The 23711-nt window shown below is 42.4% G+C and overlaps 1 protein-coding gene across 4 annotated transcripts in view; it reads right to left on the bottom strand.

The window, feature by feature from the left end:
* Positions 1-23711, bottom strand: part of ZDHHC21 (zinc finger DHHC-type palmitoyltransferase 21) — a 38377-nt gene that overhangs the window by 7413 nt on the left and 7253 nt on the right. For all 4 annotated transcript variants that reach the window (XM_058169049.1, XM_058169050.1, XM_058169051.1 and 1 more), the window contains 4 exons: positions 22666-22777; positions 15172-15310; positions 8733-8849; positions 451-494 (listed from right to left, as the gene is read on the bottom strand). In XM_058169049.1, the coding sequence (XP_058025032.1) occupies positions 451-494; positions 8733-8849; positions 15172-15310; positions 22666-22777 (412 nt within the window). The remainder of the gene's footprint in view (positions 1-450; positions 495-8732; positions 8850-15171; positions 15311-22665; positions 22778-23711) is intronic.

The raw sequence follows: 23711 nt of genomic DNA, 5'->3' as shown, positions 1-23711 counted from the left end.
CTACAGACGACAGCATTATTAGTGAAAGACAGCACTCCCATGGTGCACTTCAGTCAACTAGAACAATACAGGTTGGCTGGGGATCCATTACTTGACTCTGATGAATTACATCTGAGCCGCCATTAAGCAAAGCTTTTCTTTCACTTCAGCGGCAGCTGAGACTTTAAGAAACACAAACTGCCTTTGCACTTATAGAACTAAGATGTCCCTCATAATCAACAAACTGTTTGCCAACAAAAGAGAGCAAAACAAAACAAATCCCCTTTCGGGACCATGCTTTGAAAGCATTGCTTTGATTGTATCAGATAGAACTTTTTTTTTAATTAAAGCACTGTGTGAATCATTGTGAAAAAGGTAAGCTAAGCTTTCATTAATGCCCTACATGTATCTCACACATGCATTTTATTGCCAAGCTCTATAAAGACTTTAACAAAACAAAATGATACTCACATTTCTTCACAACAGTTGGCCAATTTTTCTATACTTGTAATGTCCTATTTTAAGAAAAAAAAATCTTAAATATTTCTTCCTATCATGAAAATACAAAGAATGTTATTCTTCAAAAATATATACAAGTAGAACATATGTAGAACCCTTACAAAAACAAAACAGAATTTTTTTGACATATCTTTGACAATGAGGTATTCTATTTCTCTATATGTGTAAAAGCACATACAGATACATACAAAAAACATATAGATAACAAACTTTCTAGAGTTTTACTGTAATCTTACCACCCAAGAGAAATACAGATGTTTTCTGTTTCAGTGTGAGTTTCTTATTTGGTCAGATGATGTAATGTGCTGTTTCAATTGTCTGAATATAATGGATCTTTAGAGCTGTGGCCAAAATGATTTCTTTCATTTGTTATACTTGATCAAACTAGTGTGCCACTTATTATTTTAGAAAATATTATATTGAGAATAGTGAGGTATTGATTGAAATAATTCAGGTATTTTCTGAAATTAAAACATATCCTTAATTTAAACTTTGAATTAAGAAGTAATACGTTTAAAAAATAAATAAATTGCATAGTATAGCATGTAAGCCTTTTGTGGAGTTGTAATTCAGACCTTGGTCAAACTGAAACAAGAGCAAACTCTTTTAGTCTCATCCTGTATTCATTGAACTGGACAATTAAATTAATTAAAAATCTCTCCAATATGAAAGAATGCAGTTCAGCATCCTCATCTTGAGCAATACAGCCACATCAAGGATCTTTGGATCTTAGGTAATGACTGGGCTGGCAGATGACCTCTCCCAAGTCAAGGTTAATTCAAAATATCCTCCCAAGCAGAAGGAAAATCTGACATTCATTTTGAACTGGGCTTTGCTAGAGGTTCAGCATACAAAGTCACGAAGGTTATTAGATTTCTTTCAAATAATAATTTAAATTCAAATAACCTGAAGGCAAAAGGGAAAATAAATTAAAAACAATGCAAAAAATGTCAAAGTAAAAAAAAAATCCAAAAAAGGCTGAATATAAATAAACTTACATTTTACCATTCTTACTTTATTTTCACGTTTATGTGCGGGAATTTAAAGAAACAAAATTTAAGCAGACAGTGCAGATATTGTTTGACTCTATTTCACTATAAATATTCACTTATACAGAGTGTTATAACCAGATTAATATAGTATTAATACCAAGGTTGTATTCTCTGTTTCCTATTTCAAGAATTTTCATTATCTGGATTAAAAAAAAAAACTTTTAACCATGGCCATCTGGTTGACTTAACCTGGAAACTAAGCAGGATAGGATTACTTTGTATTTGAATGGGAACCAGTATGATTATAATCTAGACTAGCAAATTAAAAGACATGCACACTTCAGATTAAGGCAATGGCAAAGCACTTCTCTAAAACTGCCAAGTAAACTGATTGGTTGTATCCACATACTCACAAGAAACATAATCAAAAGGCATCTTTTATTGGGCTTAGAATTCAAACACGGACATATGCAAATTTTTGTATAAGAAACATAAATATCTTAGACATCTACCTTGAAGTCAAAGTTTTCAATATTAATGATTAACATCCAAATTCACGCACAGAACATCTCACAAACACCAAAATACAAAAGCTATACTGGATTGTGAGAGTTCTAAGATAAATATGTAACAAAATGCTAAGCATGAATGGTAAGGAAAAATTCTCAAAAAAACAAAAAAAAATCTGCTCATGCTAAAGTTGTCTAGATACTTAAGAAAAGAATAGCTTTTTGACATATATGACATAACCTATGGGAAGAACATAGCATCAAGTGAATCAATTAAAAAAAAGAACTTTAGGAAAGACTACAATTCTTTAGAATTGTACAAAAATTCATTTACACAGTAAGAAAAGAACATTATTGCAAAATTGCCTTCAGACTAAATCTAGATGTAAAAACTGTTTTTGTAAAAAGGGGGAAATACATACATTTGCCATCCTGACCTGACCTCAGGAAGCAACAGCAGGCCTTATCAGGGCATTGATTAATTCAATAACACTTCAGAAGAAATGTTTCGCTTTCTGAATTGCCAACATTTCCTGTAGTGTTTAAGCTTTCTCCCATAGCTTTACATCTAGCTACTGACCGGGAATGACCCTACTTAGCTCAGTACATCTGAGGAGATCACAGCTGGAGGCACCATAGCTCAGTGGCATCTTAAATAACTCATAAAAATAGCTTATATGAAAGAACAAGAGTGCTAAAAAATCTGTAGTATCTGCTGGTAAAAAAATAAAATAAGACACCTGAAAATTTTACCAACAGTTTCCAATTTATAAAAAGTGTTTATGAAGTCCCAACAATGTTTTTCAATTGCAAAGACCAACATTAGGGTATTATTTGCCCTTTGAAATTCAATCAGTTCCTATTTTATTAGGCTTCAGAGAATAGATGAAATAGAATTAAGAGGTCTTTCATTCTTAAATGACCCCCCTTTGTCTTTCCTCATTTCTATGATGGCTATTCTACACTTTTTTTGATTGCTTACTTAATGCACTGTACCAGGGCTTTTTAATGTCATGTCTGTCACCTCATGAATCACTCAATTGCAACAGGTAAAAAATAATCAACCAACCAATTCAAGTAGACTAAATTTTCCAATATGAGAAAAGCGTATAGCTCCTTGTACAGGTTGGGGAATGTTTTATTGGCCTAGACTACCATTTGCTCCTTATCAGCTGGAAAGTTCACTTATTCAGCCCAATTTGGGCTTACAAGGGTTGAGTTTAACAGAGGAAATGGAAATGGAAGACCTCTGGGGCTCCTCCCAAGTCATTGAAATCTTGAGCCTGTTCAATCCTTCTCTCCCTAAACAGCAGGGAAATGTGCTGCTACCATTCAGTGACCAAACCATCATTTGTGTTGTAAATGTTGTCCCTTTGATGAAGGTATTTTTTTTCTTTTTCTTTTATGTACACTGAAAGCATATGCCCCAAAACAAATTCCTTGTGTGTCCAATCACACTTGGCCAATAAATTCTATTCTATTCTATTCAAATAGTTTCCTGGAGGCCTATTTAGACATGAAGGCTAAAATCGTTGCCTCCTAGAAGCTTCCTCTACCAGGCACTCCCTTATTCTTAGAAGATTAATAGAGCATAAATGAGGTTCGCTGATAGCCTCATAGGGCACAAATTGTATTTATTTTAGGATATCTGAAAAATTATAGCCAGAGGGTAATCACAGTACAAATGACATATAATTGTAACCATTCAGAGATCAGCCACCTGTGGGCTGCAAATGCAACCCCTCTGCAGCCCATACTTCAAATATGCCTTGCAGAAATTCAGCTGTAAAATGGCTGGTGTCAGGCAATAAAATATTCTTTTCCTTTTCCCAAGAATAACATTCTTGGATTCTCTACTTACAACACAGCCTGCAAATGTCCCATATGCAGATCTACTTTTCTTCACTGAAAGTATAACATTGGATAGAACACTTGTACAATTCACCATTATTTTGATAAAAAATGTGTAAATAAATCAATTTGCTTTGATTGAACCATTCAAGAATTCCAAAAGACTAACTTGAAGGAACTTCAAAACAATACCAAAACAGATATCGCGATCTACATCTGAAATACAATGAGCTCCAGACTATCATTCTTTTTAAAAAAATCTGTTAACTCTGTTAATCATTTGCAATAACATATGGAAAATAAAAACAGATCCTGTTTAAGATTTTAAATAAAAATAATCAAAGATAATCCTTAAAATTAGGCTTCAGATTAGTCTCTTCAAAGGATGCATTTCAACTAAAAACATCTGGCAGTATTATATTGAGAGACAGATCTTTTCTAACTTTGGAAATGAGATTAGTACAGTAAATCATTCATTTGTAAGTGTCCAAGTAATTTCTAATTATTTTATCTGGGTCATGGATAATCCTCTTTTGCTAACCTCCCACAATGACATCAGAGAATCACTGCTTAAGCGATTATCCTGTTACCATATTTTCAGCAGTTACTGATAACCTGGATTTTTCATTTGTACAAAACACTCCAGATAAGTAGCTGACCAAATAAAAATCTAATATAAAATGTAGTTTTAAAAAAATCAATCCAAAATGTTTTTGCCTCCAAAATTACCAGAAAATAAAAAGGAAAGGAAAAATATTAGATATTTTATTCATTTTAACTAAATATGTATATTGTATAAAACCATACTAATTGATTGCGCAATATATTAAATACATGTTTATCATGCTAAATTTTAATTAACTTCAGATTAATTTATTATTGTTGAATTCAGATAACTCAAGCTCTGAAAAGTGCATGAAAGAATACGACGCTAAAAATACTGATTTGTATTTTTTTAAAAAATTCAGCAGCTAAGTGATTAGAACCATGCTGATAAGCTTTGTACGGGAATTGTGGAAATAAGTATACCAGGAAATTACCATTGCAATAACAGCTCTTTAAAGTCATGTGCAACCAAAAGCAAATGAACTCATTTCAAATTTCTCACTGTTATGACAATTGAAAAATAATCTGCCACTCGTTCAACAATATAGGCAGTGGTGGGATTCAGCCAGTTCGCACCATTTCGGGAGAACCGATTGTTAACTTTCTGAGCAGTTTGGCAAACTGGTTGTTGGAAGAAATCATTAGGCAGAGAATCACTTGTTAAATTACTTGAATCCCACCACTGAATATAGGTCATAGGAGGTTAACAATACCAATACCAATCATAGGAAATGTAAGTAATAGTATACATGTATACACTGCCGGAACAAAGTTCAGATCACAACTAGGGATCACAAGTAGTGTCTTGGTGTGAAAATGATTACTGTTTTATAAGTAAGGTGAGAACAACTTCCTACAAGTTACAGATGTGTGTTTAACAGGGAAAGGCTGATTCCTTTCAAATACATCTAAACCCTCCAAAACATATTTTTCCCTTCCATACAAGTGTTTTAACATATACTAGAAATAGCAACAAAAAAAAAAAAGACTCCTTGCATGTAGCAATGAAGCACATTATTTTTCTATTAAAATATACAGCAACTTCTCACTGGGAAATAGTGAAAAATGTTTTTTTAACAAAAATTATGGAGGCAAAGAAGAAAGAGGAGCCTTTTTTAATCAATACTTTAAAATGTTAAAAGATTTAAGCTTCTTTCAAATACACCTAAAGTAATCAGGAATACAGCACTTCTAAACTTTGGATTCAGGCTAACGGGAGGTGATATTTAGCCATAAGGTTACTTCAGCTGCAGACTTCGTCAGCCAAGGAATTCCAACTGGTGCGGTCAAGAAGAGTATTTTCCACTGTGACCCCAGACCTATGGAATATCCTACCACCAGAAACCAGAACTTCTGCCACCCATCTGGCCTTCTGGAAGGGGTATCAAAACCTGGTTTTGCTGGTTGGCTTGTGGCTCCAAGAGGGGCATTCGCCGCTAGAAATGATTGACAGGGTAAGAAGAAGACCTCATCCCATGCCATTTGTCTCCTTGGCTCTAGTTTTTATATAGTGTAATTGTAATTGTTTCTATAATTATCTTTTTGTGTTTGTTATCAGCCCAGAGTCACCTTATCAGTAAGAGGGATGGATCAGATAGTCCAAACTTCCTTTCTTCCTTCTTAAAAGTGCATCTAAAAGAAGATCAAAGTGTCCCCAAAACAAGGTCAGGATTTCTCCTCTTTGCTAAACTTCCCTTATCCTCTAAGGCAGAGGTGTCAGACTTGCGGCGTCACGTTCTCATCACGTGATGTATCACGACTTTTTCCTGTTCACCAAACTGGAGGTAGGCATGGCCAGCACGTGATGCATCTGGCTCGCAGGCGGCGAGTTTGACACCCCTGCTCTAAGGCTTCTATGTGCATATGAAGCACTATTAGCAACATCTTCAACTGATATGTCTTTTCTCAGAAATTTCTGCAGTTGCAAAAGGCAGCTGTATGGTCCTGGGAAGGACCAAATGCATTTAAGGAGAGGATGGCTGAATGCCTTTGCATAGTTTATTCCAAAGACCTATGCCCTTTTGAATTTGAAATATTGCCCGGTCATAACATTCATGAGTGCTGTAGATACTTTCATCTTCCATCCACTGGTTCTGAGACCAGTTTTCAAACAAGATTTCTTTGGAAAGGATCAGGACATGAAATTCAGATTACATACTGTAGATTCTTTTACATTTTTTCAACAACTCCTGAGTGGACAAAGAGAGAAGGAACCGCACAGTGAAAAAGTTTTATTTGGAGAGAGGGTGTGCACAAGTTAATGGCCACCATATTTGATATCTTCTGGTCTAATGCCTTCATCATTGCCAACTATTGATTCTCTGTATCAAACTCCTAAAAAGTACTGGATGACCTACACTGATTCTTTGTCACATATAATGAACTAGAAAAATGCTAATAAATTGAAACTAAATTATAACAAGACAGTATTACTACGGTAGCTAGTTAATTCTGAATTGAGCTGGTCCATCCTGTCCTGCAAGGAAACAAGCCTTCTTCAAAGAACGGGTTCTTGATTTATAAGTGTTCATGATCCATAATTATCATCAGGAACACAAATGCCCCTATAGATTAGGATGGCTTCTTCTAGCATAAGCTTCTGTGCCAGCCACAATCTTAATTAGATGGGGATCAGCCTGCTTCAATAATACATCCTCTGGGAAACTCTCATTTGAATTGCTATTAATGCAGGGCTGCCTCTGAAAATGGTCCAGAAACTTCAGTCAAATGATAATAAAGTTCTGAGACTGGTAGCTGGAACTCAGCACTATGAACATATTATTGCCAATAAAATGGATGTTTTTTGGTTTCCAACTCTGTTTTGACCCTTTAACATCGCACTGATTTGGGTCCAAGGTACTAACAGATGAAATCTTCAAACGTGTATTTACAAAAAATCCTGAGTTTTTCTTTTGGTGCCTGTTTCAAGAGATGTATGATAGCTGCAAGCAAAGGGAGATTTTTGAATGCTACCACCCAGCTATGCAATATGAGCTCAGAGATATGGCCTTCCAACTAGTTTCAGCAATCTTTTTCTTTTTAAAAAATTTTTTATAAGCATTTGTTCTAAGTCTTCAAATCTGCCTGTTTCCCCTCTGTTTTTATTGTTTTATATTCTTTTAACTCATTCCTAGCAAATAATTTTTGATTATAATTTTTAGTAAAGAAATTCTAACGGGATAAAAACAGTACAAATATTAGAAAAGAAATAAAGAAAATAAGGAAAAATAAAGATCAGATAAGAAAGGAAAAAGAAGACAATGTTATAAAGATGCAGCATCTGATCTTAAGAATGGTTATAAATGTATTTATATTTTACCCCCTCTCTTAAAATTACATGCTAAGATTACAATTCCCTTCTTTTTAGTCTACCCTTTCTAATCGTCAAGCCTATAAATCACATAAATCATTTTTCAATAAAAAAATCTATAAAGGAATTCCAGTCACTAATAAATGTGATTATTGTCCTTTCCCTAATTAGGCAAGTCCATTTTGCTATCTTCTTCATCAATTATTCATTTGTTGGGGTATTTCAGACTCTGTTTTTATGCATATAATTGTCACGCATTAGTTATCAAATACAAAAACAATGTTCCATGATTTTTTTTTTAATTGTGTCTCTGTTAGTCCCAGCATTCTTTGCAAATAATTGTAGAATGTTATTCATTTAACAGTATGATTTTCCCAGTTGTAACAAATAGTTGTGAAAGTTGGACCATCAGAAAGACTGAATGAACTGAAACCTATAAACCTTTTCTTTTATGTACACTGAGAGCATATGCACCAAGACAAATTCCTTGTGTGTCCAATCACACTTGGCCAATAAAATTCTATTCTATTCTATTCTATTCTAAAACTATACTGCTGGGGAAAATTGCTGAGAATGCTTTGGATGACAAGAAGAGCAAATTGCTCAGTACTAAATTAAATACAATTAGACTGTTTCCGGGAAGCACTTATAATGAAGCAAAAACTTAAATATTATAGATACATAATGTGAAGGCAAGAGTTATTAGAGAAGACCCTGTTGCTTAGAAAAGTTAAAGGCCAGAACAAGACAAGATGTTTAGATAATACTGTTGTGTAATACAACACAAGTGGGAGTTTACAAGAACTCAAAAATAGTCGCTGTTGACAGACAAATCTGGCAAATTGAAAGCATTGGGTCACAAAGTGTTGGAAACAACTGAACAGCTGAAGAACAACAACAGATTATATATTTTCAGCACTGCATAAATATATTCATAAAAATATTTCAAAGAAATTAAATACTTACATTAAATACACCAATTAGCTGAGTATAAAAGAGTCCAGTAATTCCAACTAACATAATTAAACCCATGAATGTCGATATTCTTATTAGGGCAAGCTCATGTCTGAACACAAAGACATCCTGTAAAAGAAAATATAAGTTTAATGTTGTTATTCTGATAAGCAGGAAATGCAAAAGGGTACTCCAAAATTCAAAATTACAGGTTCTTTGGCCAAAATATGAGTAGCAAAAAAAGGTGTTCCCTCACACTTTTTTTGCTACTCATATTTTGTACCACTGTAGATTGTTACTCCAGGAGTCAGCAATGCATACCCTGATCCTATCCTACATAGCTGATACACTTTAAAAACACAAATAGAGCAAAAACTATTGCTAAAACTAAGTCTTGCAACAACTTTTGTGTTTCCTTATGACAGTTTATGAAATTTTGACATTTGTAATGACTTCGATAATTAACAAGAAATATGTATGCTATACACAATTCCTTTCTAGAGCGATCTTGCAAAATTACTCCTCCTACTGGACAAACAACTGCAGTATCTGCAGACTTTCCAACAAAATATGTACTATTTTACTCCTTTATCAAATACTTCTATGCTGCAGTCATTCCAGCAGAATGTGCAAATTATAGTCAATTCTACTACACTAATATCTGTTAGTTCATATGTATAAGAAAAGCTTTTATAGTCTACAAGCTATTTAATGTAATGTGGACCTATTTTAATATTTATACATTAAAAACATTAAATATTTTTACAAGTTGGATCTTGCTGAAGTTTGCCATAAATAAAATTACCACCAACAATACAGCTATCCTCCAAAAAGACCTTAACTTTTTATCTGAATGGTCTAAAACTTGGCAACTCCAAATCTCAACCAACAAATGCTCAGTCTTACATATTGGAAAAAAGAACCTAAACACTAAGTACAAGCTTGATGGACATTACTTTACTGATGACCCCGACCCTGTTAAAGATCTTGGAGTTTTCATATCAAATGATCTAAGTGCCAAAGCCCACTGTAACTACATCGCAAAAAAGGCCTTAAAAGTTGTAAACCTAATCTTGCGTAGCTTCTTCTTCAAAAACACTACACTACTAACCAGAGCATATAAAACATTTGCTAAACCAATTCTTGAATACAGCTTGACTGTTTGGAACCCATACCACATTTCTGACATCAATACAGTTGAACATGTCCAGAAATATTTTACAAGAAGAGTTCTCCACTTCTCCGAATACAATAAAATATCCTATGCCACCAGACTTGAAATCCTGGGTTTAGAAAATTTAGAACTACGCCGCCTTCGACATGACCTGAATTTAACTCATAGAATAATCTATTACAATGTCCTTCCTGTCGAAGACTACTTCAGCTTCAATTGCAACAATACACGAGCACACAATAGATTTAAGCTTAATGTTAACCGCTCCAATCTTGATTGCAGAAAATATGACTTCAGTAACAGAGTCGTTAATGCTTGGAATACACTACCTGACTCTGTGGTCTCTTCCCAAAATCCCCAAAGCTTCAACCAAAAACTATCTACCATTGACTTCACCCTATTCCTAAGAGGTCTGTAAGGGGTGTGCATAAGAGCACAAATGTGCCTACCGTTCCTGTCCTATTGTTTCCTTTTGTTATATCCAATTAATATAGTTATTACATACTCATACTCATATATATGCTTATATATTGTATACTTATTTCATACTTATGCTTATATATACTGTGTGACAAAATAAATAAATAAATAAATAAAAATAATTGATAATTTGATTCTATCTGCAGTGCAGCCTAATGAACAGAGTTGTGACAATTGTTGCATGATAGAGATGTTGTGACTATGATGCATTATAGAAAAGCTGAACTAGTCCTATAATCAATCAGAAAGGTAATAATGCTTCAGACCACTTGTAAAGAGAATGAGAAAGAATTAAATATGACAAGGCATTAATTGCTGCAGTTGACACTGTGTAAGGTGAAATATTGATTATACTGAATTTTTGTCTTAATAAAACAGGTTTTCCTCACTATTTTTGTTCCTTATTGCCAAAGGACAATTGTTCCTTATTTATCATGCGGACATTTACAGCGGCTGACCTTCTTGCCCTGCGAGATTCCCCTCTCTCGCGGGTCTGGCCCCCCACATTATCGAGGGCCCATCTTGAGGACGGGTTTTGGAACCCGAGATGGCATGCCAAAATAGGAGACTCAGGGATTTTAATTAATTATTTTAATAGGGTTTTAAGGGAATTTTAATGGGAATTTTAAGGGAGGTGGGAACTGAAGGGTCTGGGTTGGAGGGAGGTAGTGTCGGGTGGGGTGGAGGGTTAGGGCGGGTGATGGGGTAGCCCGTCGGGAGGAAACCAGTTCCAGCGCATGCTCGTGGCGACTATCAAATGGGTTCGGAGGTTATGAAGTGTGTTCCTTTGTGTGAGGTGAGTCTATTTGCACGGTAAGTGGGAGGGGCAGATATGGCGGAAGGGGATCGTATCGACATAGGGGTCACGCGTTCGATGTATGCAGGCGATCGCGTGCCCGATCTGACTTCTCCCGTTCCCGGATGGTCAAGACCCTCAGAGCCTGGGCCTTCGTCTGATGTTATGCAACGCACGGTCCGTGGCCAATAAGGCCCCTAATACATGATCTGATTCAGGGGTGCAGCGGATATTATAGGCGTTACGGAGACCTGGTTGGGCACTGAAGGGGTGTGCCCTGGTGAGATGTGCCCACCGGGTTTCCGTGCATTCCATCAGCCGAGGCCCAGGGTAGGGGTGGAGGGTGGCGGTTGCTATTAAAGAGAGTCTAGAGCCGAGGAGACCACTGTACCTCAGATTGCGGTGTGAATCCCTCTTTGTGAGGTGGGGTCATAGATGTCAGATGGGCTTGCTGGTGGCGTACCTGGCTCCTTGCTGCGTGACAGCTGCCCTGCCCGAGCTCCTGGAGGTGCTTGCGGGGTGGCAGTGGAGACCCCCAGACTTTTAGTCATGGGGGACTTTACCTTGCCATCTGCCGGCTCGTCATCGACAGTAGCTCGGGAGTTCTTGGCCTCCATGACGGCCTTGGACCTGACTCAAGTAGTGGATGGCCCCACTCACATCGGGGGAGGCACACTGGACCTGATTTTTGTCTCTGGTCAGTGGTTGAGAGATCTGGACTTAAAGGAAATAGTCATTGAACCTTTGTCATGGTCAGATCACTCTCTCCTTCGCCTGGACTTTCTGACCGCTACCCAACACCGCAGGGAGACGGAACCATTACGTTGGTACCGTCCCAGGCGCCTGATGGACCCAGAGAGGTTTCGGACGGAGCTTGGGCCACTTCCTGAGGGTCTGGCTCACGGCACGGCAGAGGGACCAGCCGCAGCCTGGGAGCGGGCTGCGGCTGGGGCTTTAGACCGTGTCGTGCCTTTGCGACCTCTGACCCGGCGCAGATCCCAACCGGCTCCTTGGTTCTCCGAGGAGCTGAGGGGATGAAACGCCGGAGAAGGCGCCTAGAGAGTTCCTGGAGGTCCAGCCGTTCAGAGGCTGATCGGACACTAGTTAGATCCTATACTAGGACCTACCTAGTGGCACTGAGGAAGCGGCGTTGCTCGCCTCCTCCCTCATTGCGTCGGCAGATAACCGCCCAGCTGCCCTGTTTGGTGACCCGCTCCTCCTTCACCAGGGGCGGGATGACCCGTTGCAGGGGCGTGCTGAGGAGTTTAACGGTTATCTATACGATAAAATCGTTCAGCTTAGGGACGGTCTGGACCAAAATTGTGGCGATTCAGGCGGGGTATCTGAGGCGGTCTTGGTGATGTTGTTTGGGATGAGTTTGACCCTGTGACTCCGAGGACATGGACAGGTTGCTGGGTAGATTGAATGCCACCACGTGTTTACTGGACCCGTGCCCCTCCTGGCTGGTGCTGGCCACTCAGGAGGTGACACGAGGCTGGCTCAGGGATTACGAGTGCTTCCTTGTTGGAGGAGTCTTTCCGGCCGCCTTGAAAGAGGCGGTGGTGAGGCCCTCCTCAAGAAGCCTTCCTGGACCCGGCTGTTTTAGGTAATTATCGTCCGGTCTCAACCTTCGCTTGGCGAAGGTTGTAGAAATATGGTGGCATATCAGTTTCCCCTGCACCTGGAGGAAACTGTCTATCTGGACCCGTTCAGTCCGGCTTCCGACCGGTTACAGCACTGAGGCGGCTTTGGTCGCGTTGGTGGATGATCTCTGGAGGGCCAGGGATAGGGGTTATTCCTCTGCCCTGGTCCTATTAGACCTCTCAGCGGCTTTTGATACCATCGACCATGGTATCCTGCTGCGCGGTTGGAGGATTGGGAGTGGGAGGCACCGTTTATCGGTGGTTCTCCTCCTATCTCTCCGACCGGTCGCAGACGGTGTTGACGGGGGGGCAGAGGTGGAGCCCCCGGGGGCTCACTTGTGGGGTGCCGCGGGGTCGATTCTCTCGCCCTTCTGTTCAACATCTATGAAACGCTGGGTGAGATCATCAGTGGCTTGGTGTGAGGTACCAGCTGTCGCTGATGACACCCAGCTGTACTTTTCACACGGGCCACCCCAATGAAGCTATCGAAGTGCTGTCCCGGTGTTTGGAAGCCGTCGGGTCTGGATGGGGAGAAACAGGCTCAAGCTCAATCCCTCCAAGGCGGAGTGGCTGTGGATGCGGCATCCCGGTACAGTCAGCTGAGTCCAGCGGCTGACTGTCAGGAGCGAGTCATTGGCCCCGATGGAGAGGGTGCGCAATTTGGGCGTTCTCCTGGATGCACGGCTGTCTTTTGAAGACCATTTGACGGCCGTCTCCAGGAGAGCTTTCCACCAGGTTCGCCTGGTGCGCCAGTTGCGCCTTTCTGAACCGGGATGCCTTGTGCACAGTCACTCACGCCCTTGTGGCGTCTCGTCTGGACTACTGCAATGCTCTCTACATGGGGCTCCCTTGAAGGGCATCCGAGGCTGCAGTTGGTCAGAATGCAGCTGCGGGTGATAGAGGAGCCCTCGTGGCTCCCGAGTGACACCTATCCTGCGCAGGCTGCACTGGCTACCTGTGGCCTTCGGGTGCGCTTCAAGGTGTTGGTGAGCGTCTTTAAAGCGCTCCATGGCATAGGGCCGGGTTACTTACGGGACCGCCTGCTGCTACCGAATACCTCTCACCGACCGTGCGCTCTCACAGAGGGACTCCTCAGGGTGCCGTCGGTAGCGACAGTGTCGTCTGGCGACACCCAGGGGAAGGGCCTTCTCTGTGGGGGCTCTCGCCCTCTGGAACGAACTCCCCCCCAGGACTTCGTCAACTTCCGGACCTCCGAACCTTTCGTCGCGAGCTTAAAACTTACTTATTTATCTGCGCTGGACTGGGTTAGTTTTTTAAGTTATGGGTTTTTTAATGGGTTTTATCTCCAAATTTTAATTGTGGCCAATTTAAATAAGTTTTTTAATTGTATTTTAATTGTATTTATAGTGTATTGTGTATTTTTACTTGGCTGTGAACCGCCCTGAGTCCTTCGGGAGAAGGGCGGTATACAAATTTAAATAATAAATAAATAAATAAATAAATAAATAAATAAATAAATAAATAAATAAAGAATGGGATGAGGCGGTTATGCAAAACATCAAGATTTCAATTCCATACATTAATCATCATCCCCAAATTTAGCTGACATTAGAACTGACCTTGTTGAACTGGGACTGGCAACTTGATCATTAAGCAAAGTGGTCACTAAATGAGATAACATGATTGCATGATCAGCTTTCTTTTGCTTCATAAACCTGTAATGGTCATGAATGCTAGGTCTGATTGCACAGGTACTTTTTCATTACTGTTTTAATTGCAAACAGTTGCTAAATGAGGCAGTCATTAAATGAGGACTACCTAACATTTTTTAAGCTAAAATAAAATAAATAATTTTCTCTTTTCTTCTACCCTTTCACTGCCTCCTTTCCTCTCTTGCAGTTCTTCCAAAGCATCCTTTCTTCTCCACTGACTCACTGTTTTCTCTCTTGGCCTGGTGCCTCCCCATTTTCTTCTACCATTTCTGTGCAATCTTTCCAGGGCTCAGCAGGGGATTATTTTTGTAAAGGGTCAGATGCTGCCCCACCTCTCTGGATGCTGTTGGAAGATCTTCAGACCTAGGAACCCAATCTGGAAGCTCAGCTGACACCCAGATCTGGCAATCTGCCACCTATCACCCATCCATTCTTGTTTTTATACAGATGGCAAGCAGGATGTGGTTTAAAGGCCATAATTTGACAAGCCCTAATATAATTTTCATGGATTCTTATCTGTTCTCCCAAATGCCCACCAGATTTGGGAGTGTATTAGTAGTGTTCAATTTGTAGTGTTCAAATTTGTTCAATTTGGATTCCCTGCTCTAAAAGCAACTATTTCAATGACCAAAATACGTTACTGCAAACTTTTTATCCTATTCTGACAAGCAGAAGCTTCTCTTACCGCATTAACTTTTCTTAGTGGTTCAAAGTAGTAATAGTGGCAGAAGTCAAGTAGGAGTGTGTAAGAACTCAGGAGTTCTGTGTAGAAGCACAACTGCAAAAACAGCCAATGATTATCTTCACCAACACAATTATTAATCCTGCAGAAAACAATGTAAACACAGAGACAGGAACGTCAAAAATTCGTAACATTCAACACTAAAGCGGCCTCTAAGGAGAGATGCGTGTTTCCCATATGGCTAAAAGAATTGGGGCAACAGAAAAATATTTACCATTACTTTCTTTTGCATTTCTCCTCCTTCCCTTGCCTTCATCACCTAAAATTGGTGGTCCAGTTTTACCAGCTATAACTTTTCACAACAATAAAGTAGTTTAGCTATGCAGGGAATTTTTATAAAGTTGCATCTTTTTGCTCTTTCTTGTAATAAGGTCAGAGTATGAATATATAGCATATGCCAGTAGTCCTCAACTTACAGCCACAATTGGAACATCTACTGCTAAGCAATGCAGTCGTTAAGTAAGTCATGCCTGATTTTCCAATCTTTTTTTGCCAGGACCTTTAAGCTAATCACAGTTGTGAAGTGAATGCAGCTTCCCCAATTGAGTTTGCCTCTTGGAAGGGAAGTTTGTAAACGTTGATCACAAGATCCCAGGATCATGCAATCATTGTAAATACATGCTAGTTGCCAAGCACCCAAATTCTGAACACATGACCATGGGGATGCTGGGACAGTCATAAGTGTCAGGACTGAACTTAAATCACTTTTTTCAGCACTATCATAACTTCAGTCAGTTCCCCATTTCAGAAGTCCCAATGTTGCATTTTAAGGCTATGAATTATTTCACTTCTGAACTACTTTTGAAAAATAGGAATGTTACTTGGTTTATTTTATTTTATTTTTATTTATTAAATTTTTATACCACCCTTCTCCCTAGGGACTCAGGGCGGTGTACAGCCAAAGATAAAAAAACATAAGAAATATACAATTAAAACAACAATTTAAAACCAAGCATATTAGAAAATGGCCAATTTAAAATTTAAAATTACAACCCTAAAATAATAAAACCCCGGTTAAAAAATATAAAAAATTAAAAATTATTTAAAAATATTAAAAATTTTAAGCCAGTCCCGCTTGTATAAATAGATGTGTTTTCAGCTCACGGCGAAAGGTCCGAAGATCAGGTAATTGACGCAATCCAGGGGGAAGTTCGTTCCAGAGCATAGGAACTCCCACAGAGAAGGCCCTACCCTTGGGGGCCGCCAGCCAACATTGTTTGGCGGACGGCACCCTGAGAAGACCCTCTCTGTGTGAGCGTACGGGTCGGTGGGAGGCATTAGGTAGCAGCAGGCGGTCCCGTAAGTACCTGGGCCCTAAGCCATGGAGCGCTTTGAAGGTGGTAACCAAAATCTTAAAGCGCACCCGAAAGACCATAGGAAGCCAGTGCAAGCCGCGCAGGATCGGTGTTATATGGGAGCAACGAGTTGCTCCCATTACTACTCGCGCAGCCGCATTCTGGACTAGCTGCAGCCTCCGGGTGCACTTCAAGGGCAGCCCCATGTAGAGAGCATTGCAATAATCCAAACAGGAAGTGACAAGAGCGTGAGTGACCGTGCATAAGGCATCCCGGTCAAGGAAGGGGCGCAACTGGCGAACCAAGCGTACTTGGTAAAAAGCCCTCCTGGAGACAGCCGCCAAATGATCGTCAAACGACAACCGCCCATCCAGGAGGACGCCCAAGTTGCGCACCCTTTCCATTGGGGCCAATAAGTTGCCCCCGACAGCCAGCTGCGGCTGCAGCTGGCTGTACCAGGGTGCCGGCATCCACAGCCACTCCGTCTTGGAGAGATTGAGCTTGAGTCTGTTTCTCCCCATCCAGACCCGTACAGCTTCCAGACACCGGGACAGCACTTCGACAGCTTCGTTGGGGTGGTCCGGGGTGGAAAAGTACAGCTGCGTATCATCAGCGTACAGATGGTAACTCACCCCGAAACCACTGATGACCTCACCCAACGGCTTCATATAGATGTTGAACAGGAGAGGCGAGAGAATCGACCCCTGCGGCACCCCACAAGTGAGGCGCCTCGCGGTCGATCTCTGCCCCCCTGTCAACACCGTCTGTGACCGGTCGGAGAGATAGGAGGAGAACCACCAATAAACGGTGCCTCCCACTTCCAACCCCTCCAACCGGTACAGCAAGATACCATGGTCGATGGTATCGAAAGCCGCTGAAAGATCTAATAGGACCAGGGCAGAGGAACAACCCCTATCCCTGGCCCTCCAGAGGTCATCCACCAACGCGACCAAAGCTGTCTCTGTACTATGACCGGGCCGGAAGCCGGACTGGAACGGGTCTAGATAGACGGCTTCATCCAGGTACTGGGGAAGCTGCCATGCAACCACACTCTCTACAACCTTTGCCACAAAGCGAAGGTTGGAGACTGGACAGTAATTCCCCAAAATAGCTGGGTCCAGGGAAGGCTTCTTGAGGAGGGGTCTCACCACCGCCTCTTTCAAGGCGGCGGGGAAAACCCCTTCCATCAAAGAAGCATTTATAATTCCCTGGAGCCAGCCTCATGTCACCTCCTGAGTAGCCAGTACTAACCAGGAGGGACACGGGTCCAGTAAACATGTGGTTGCATGTAACCTCCCCAGCAACCTGTCCATGTCCTCGAGAGCCACAGAATCAAACTCATCCCAAATAACCACAACATGACGAGGCTCTGTCATCACGCTTGGATCATCGCAATTTTGGTCCAGACTATCCCGAAGCTGAACGATTTTATCGTATAGATAACCGTTAAACTCCTCGGCACGTCCCTGTAAGGGGTCATCCCGTCCCCCCTGATGAAGGAGGGACCGGACCACCCGAAACAGGGCGGCCGGGCGGTTATCTGCCGATGCAATGAGGGTTCGCCTCCCTCATTGCCACTAGATAGGTCCTGGTAAAAGACCTCACTAGTGTCCGATCAGCCTCGGAACGGCTAGACCTCCAGATGCTCTCTAGGCGTCTTCTCCGGCGTTTCATCTCCCTCAGCTCCTCAGAAAACCAAGGAGCCAGGTGAGATCTACACCGGGTCAGAGGTCGCAAAGGCACGACACGGTCCAAAGTCCCAGCTGCGGCCCGTTCCCAGGCCACGACTAGTTCTTCAGTCGTGCCGTGGGCAAGATCCTCAGGGAACGGCCCAAGCTCCGTCTGGAACCTCTCAGGGTCCATCAGGCGCCTGGGACGGAACCAACGCATTGGCTCCGTCTCCCTGCGATGGTGGGCGGCGGTCCGAAAGTCTAGGCGATTTCACTTCTGAACTACTTTTGAAAAATAGGAATGTTACTTGGTTTATTTTATTTTATTTTTATACCACCCTTCTCCCTAGGGACTCAGGGCGGTGTACAGCCAAAGATAAAAAACATAAGAAATATACAATTAAAACAACAATTTAAAACCAAGCATATTAGAAAATGGCCAATTTAAAATTTAAAATTACAACCCTAAAATAATAAAACCCCGGTTAAAAAATATAAAAAATTAAAAATTATTTAAAAATATTAAAAATTTTAAGCCAGTCCCGCTTGTATAAATAGATGTGTTTTCAGCTCATGGCGAAAGGTCCGAAGATCAGGTAATTGACGCAATCCAGGGGGAAGTTCGTTCCAGAGCGTAGGAACTCCCACAGAGAAGGCCCTACCACTGGGGGCCGCCAGCCAACATTGTTTGGCGGACGGCACCCTGAGAAGACCCTCTCTGTGTGAGCGTACGGGTCGGTGGGAGGCATTAGGTAGCAGCAGGTGGTTCCGTAAGTACCCGGGCCCTAAGCCATGGAGCGCTTTGAAGGTGGTAACCAAAATCTTAAAGCGCACCCGAAAGACCATAGGAAGCCAGTGCAAGCCGCGCAGGATCGGTGTTATATGGGAGCAACGAGTTGCTCCCATTACTACTCGCGCAGCCGCATTCTGGACTAGCTGCAGCCTCCGGGTGCACTTCAAGGGCAGCCCCATGTAGAGAGCATTGCAATAATCCAAACGGGAAGTGACAAGAGCGTGAGTGACCGTGCATAAGGCATCCCGGTCAAGGAAGGGGCGCAACTGGCGAACCAAGCGTACTTGGTAAAAAGCCCTCCTGGAGACGGCCGCCAAATGATCGTCAAACGACAGCCGCCCATCCAGGAGGACGCCCAAGTTGCGCACCCTTTCCATTGGGGCCAATAAGTTGCCCCCGACAGCCAGCTGCGGCTGCAGCTGGCTGTACCGGGGTGCCGGCATCCACAGCCACTCCGTCTTGGAGGGATTGAGCTTGAGTCTGTTTCTCCCCATCCAGACCCGTACAGCTTCCAGACACCGGGACAGCACTTCGACAGCTTCGTTGGGGTGGTCCGGGGTGGAAAAGTACAGCTGCGTATCATCAGCGTACAGATGGTAACTCACCCCGAAACCACTGATGACCTCACCCAACGGCTTCATATAGATGTTGAACAGGAGAGGCGAGAGAATCGACCCCTGCGGCACCCCACAAGTGAGGCGCCTCGCGGTCGATCTCTGCCCCCCTGTCAACACCGTCTGTGACCGGTCGGAGAGATAGGAGGAGAACCAGCGATAAACGGTGCCTCCACTCCCACCCCCTCCAACCGGTGCAGCAAGATACCATGGTCGATGGTATCGAAAGCCGCTGAGAGATCTAATAGGACCAGGGCAGAGGAACAACCCCTATCCCTGGCCCTCCAGAGGTCATCCACCAACGCGACCAAAGCTGTCTCTGTACTATGACCGGGCGGGAAGCGGACTGGAACGGGTCTAGATAGACGGCTTCATCCAGGTACTGGGGAAGCTGCCATGCAACCACACTCTCTACAACCTTCGCCACAAAGCGAAGGTTGGAGACTGGACGGTAATTCCCCAAAATAGCTGGGTCCAGGGAAGGCTTCTTGAGGAGGGGTCTCACCACCGCCTCTTTCAAGGCGGCGGGGAAAACCCCTTCCACCAAAGAAGCATTTATAATTCCCTGGAGCCAGCCTCGTGTCACCTCCTGAGTAGCCAGTACTAACCAGGAGGGACACGGGTCCAGTAAACATGTGGTTGCATGTAACCTCCCCAGCAACCTGTCCACGTCCTCGAGAGCCACAGAATCAAACTCATCCCAAATAACCTCAACAAGACGAGGCTCTGTCATCACGCTTGGATCATCGCAATTTTGGTCCAGACTATCCCGAAGCTGAACGATTTTATCGTATAGATAACCGTTAAACTCCTCGGCACGTCCCTGTAAGGGGTCATCCCGTCCCCCCTGATGAAGGAGGGACCGGACCACCCGAAACAGGGCGGCCGGGCGGTTATCTGCCGATGCAATGAGGGTGGAAACGTAAGAACGTTTCGCCTCCCTCATTGCCACTAGATAGGTCCTGGTAAAAGACCTCACTAGTGTCCGATCAGCCTCGGAACGACTAGACCTCCAGGTGCTCTCTAGGCGTCTTCTCCGGCGTTTCATCTCCCTCAGCTCCTCGGAGAACCAAGGAGCCAAGTGAGATCTACACCGGGTCAGAGGCCGCAAAGGCACAACACGGTCCAAAGCTCCAGCTGCGGCCCGTTCCCAGGCCGCGACTAGTTCTTCAGTCGTGCCGTGGGCAAGATCCTCAGGGAACGGCCCAAGCTCCGTCCGGAACCTCTCAGGGTCCATCAGGCACCTGGGACGGAACCAACGCATTGGCTCCATCTCCCTGCGATGGTGGGTGGCGGTCCGAAAGTCTAGGCGAAGGAGAAAATGATCTGACCATGACACCGGTTCTATCACTAAATCTCCTACTTCCAGATCATTAAACCACTGTCCAGAAATAAAAATCAAATCTAGTGTGCCTCCCACAGTGTGTGTGGGGCCATCAGTTACTTGAATCAGGTCCAAGGCCGTCATGGAAGCCTGGAACTCCTGAACCACCGTTGATGACAAGCCGGCCGATGGCAGGTTGAAATCCCCCATGACTAAAAGTCTGGGAATCTCAACCGCCACCCTGGCAAGCACCTCTAGTAGCTCAGGGAGGGCTGTAGTCACGCAGCAAGGAGCCAGGTACGCGATCAACAAGCCCATCTGATTCCTATGGCCCCACTTCACAAGAAGGGATTCACAACCAGCTATCTGAGGCACAGTGGACTCCCTCGGCTCTAGACTTTCTTTAATCACAACCGCCACCACCCCACCCCTACCTTGGGCCCTCGGCTGATGGAATGCGCGGAAACCTGGAGGGCACAGTTCAACCAGGGGGACACCCCCCTCTGTGCCCAACCAGGTCTCCGTAATGCCCATAAAGTCACGGTCTCCCTCTGAATAAGGTCACAAATCAAGGGAGCCTTATTAGCCACGGACCGGGCATTGCATAACATCAGTCGAAGACCCAATCTCTGAGGATCCTGACCATCCGGGGAACGAGTAAGGACTGAGGGGCCGGAGCACATGATCGTTTTTGAACATCGACCACGTGCTCCCAGTGAACGATACGGCCCCTTGCCTCCGCCATATCTGCCCCTCCCACTTACCGTACAGATGGAATAACACTCTACGCTCGGAACACCCCCCTCCCCCCTGTCTTCGGACCAGATAAAGAAATGCCGTGAGCCGGCGCTGGGACTGGACTTACCCTCCCCGACGGGCTTCTCCCCCTACCCGTCACTCCCCTCCCCCCCTTAAAAAACCCCTTATTTAAAAACCTATTAAAAAACCCCCAAAGGTTCTTCTTCGATGCATGCCATCTCTCTGGGTCCCAAAACCCGTCATTAAGATAGGCCCCCGATAACGTAGAGGGCCATTTCTGCGAGGCGGGGGCACCTCGCAGACGACGGAGTTCCAATGGAGAATATCTCATATCTCATATCGGGCATAAAAGAGTTTGTCCAATGTCACTGATGGTAATACAGCAGTCATTTTTATAGGTTTTATAGTGCGATATTAATATTTCATGTTTTTAAAAACAAAATTAGTACAGATAGTCCTTAACTTACGACCACAATTGAGCCCAAAATTTATGTTAATAAGTATGAAATTTGTTAAGTGAGTTTAACCCCATTCTATGTCTTTTCTTGCCACATTTGTTAAGTGAATCACTGCAGTTGTTAATTTAGTAACTTGGTTGTTAAGTGAATCTGGTTTCCCCATTGACTTTGCTTGCCAGAAGGGTGAAAAAAGTGAGTGCATGACCATGGGATACTGCAACCGTCATAAATATGAGTCAGTTGTCAAGCATCCAAATATAAATCATGTGGCCATATGGATGCTGCAACATCACAATTGTGAAAAATGGCCATGTCATTTTTTCAGTGCCGCTGTAACTTCGAACTATCACTAAGCGAACTGCTGTAAGAAGAGGACTACCTGTATTTCAATTCAATATCATTTTGGTTCCTGAAACATTATCATGTTGTAGAATTTAGAAGTATGTAATTATTACAAAAGCTTACTGAGTCACTGTAATTAAATTAGAAGTTAAAAAAGATGAAATTAGATAGAGTCCTCTTACCATGGACAGTGATGATCCATTCTCCTAACACAATGTCCACATCTACTGCAGTGATGGGAACGCTTTGGTCTCATCATATTACACTTGTTACATAATTCCCAAGAGTCTTTTTCTAAAGAGAGAAATAAAGATAACATTAACAGAAATGCAAAGTTTTTCTAAGTTCTTGCTTCTCTTCTCTTCAGTCTGTTGTTGTAGGGACGAATGTTGAGGATTTTAGAAGAAAGCATATAAAATTATGTCCCTTATTTCAATCAATCAAAACTATTGGATTTTCTCATGTAGAGTGAAACTGGAATCATGGGTCATAATAAAAGCACACTGAAAATAATATCCAGATAAACCTCAGAATTTAAATTAAATCTTAGAACTTATATATAGTCCATTCAAATTCAAATATATTTAGATACATCTAGCTCAGGGATCAGCAACCCGCAGCTCTGGAGCTGTATGTGGCTCTTTCATCCCTCTGCTTCGGCTCCCTGTCACTGGTCGGCTCCACAATTGATAGGGCTTTCGATTAGGACAGGTAGAGGAAAAAGGAAGCCACTCTAGGAGGAGACTCTATGTTGGGGAAACCGGACTTCCGGTCGGCTCCAGAATTGAACAGAGGCTTCCGGTTAGGACCTTTATGGCTCTTTGAGTGTTTAAGGTTGCCAACCCTGATGTAGCTGCTCCCAATATTTATCTCTGCAGATATTTTAAAATTAAATTTATTTTTAAGGATGCATTTAATTCAGCACAAAAATACGTTAGATACCCATATTTGCTTTATGAAACAAGCAGCATGGTTTTATTTTTACATCTGAGCGCACTAAAATAATGTTAAAACTATTTTGAAACAGAAACTTAAATAGAATGACATTGACATGGCCAAATGTTTCTTATATGTATATTAAACCTAGTACTTCCATAAAATTATGCTTATAGTTAATAATCCATTTTTTTTTAAAAAAATGTTTATAAAGATTGATTTTTAGTTTTCTGTGAGTTGCCATATTTCTCAACTTGGTAGAAAATGACATACTTGCACACTGGCAGTTTGG

Source organism: Ahaetulla prasina, chromosome 2 (assembly GCF_028640845.1).
Source record: "Ahaetulla prasina isolate Xishuangbanna chromosome 2, ASM2864084v1, whole genome shotgun sequence".
NCBI lineage: Eukaryota > Metazoa > Chordata > Lepidosauria > Squamata > Colubridae > Ahaetulla > Ahaetulla prasina.
This window is presented reverse-complemented; position numbering and strand designations above follow the sequence as displayed.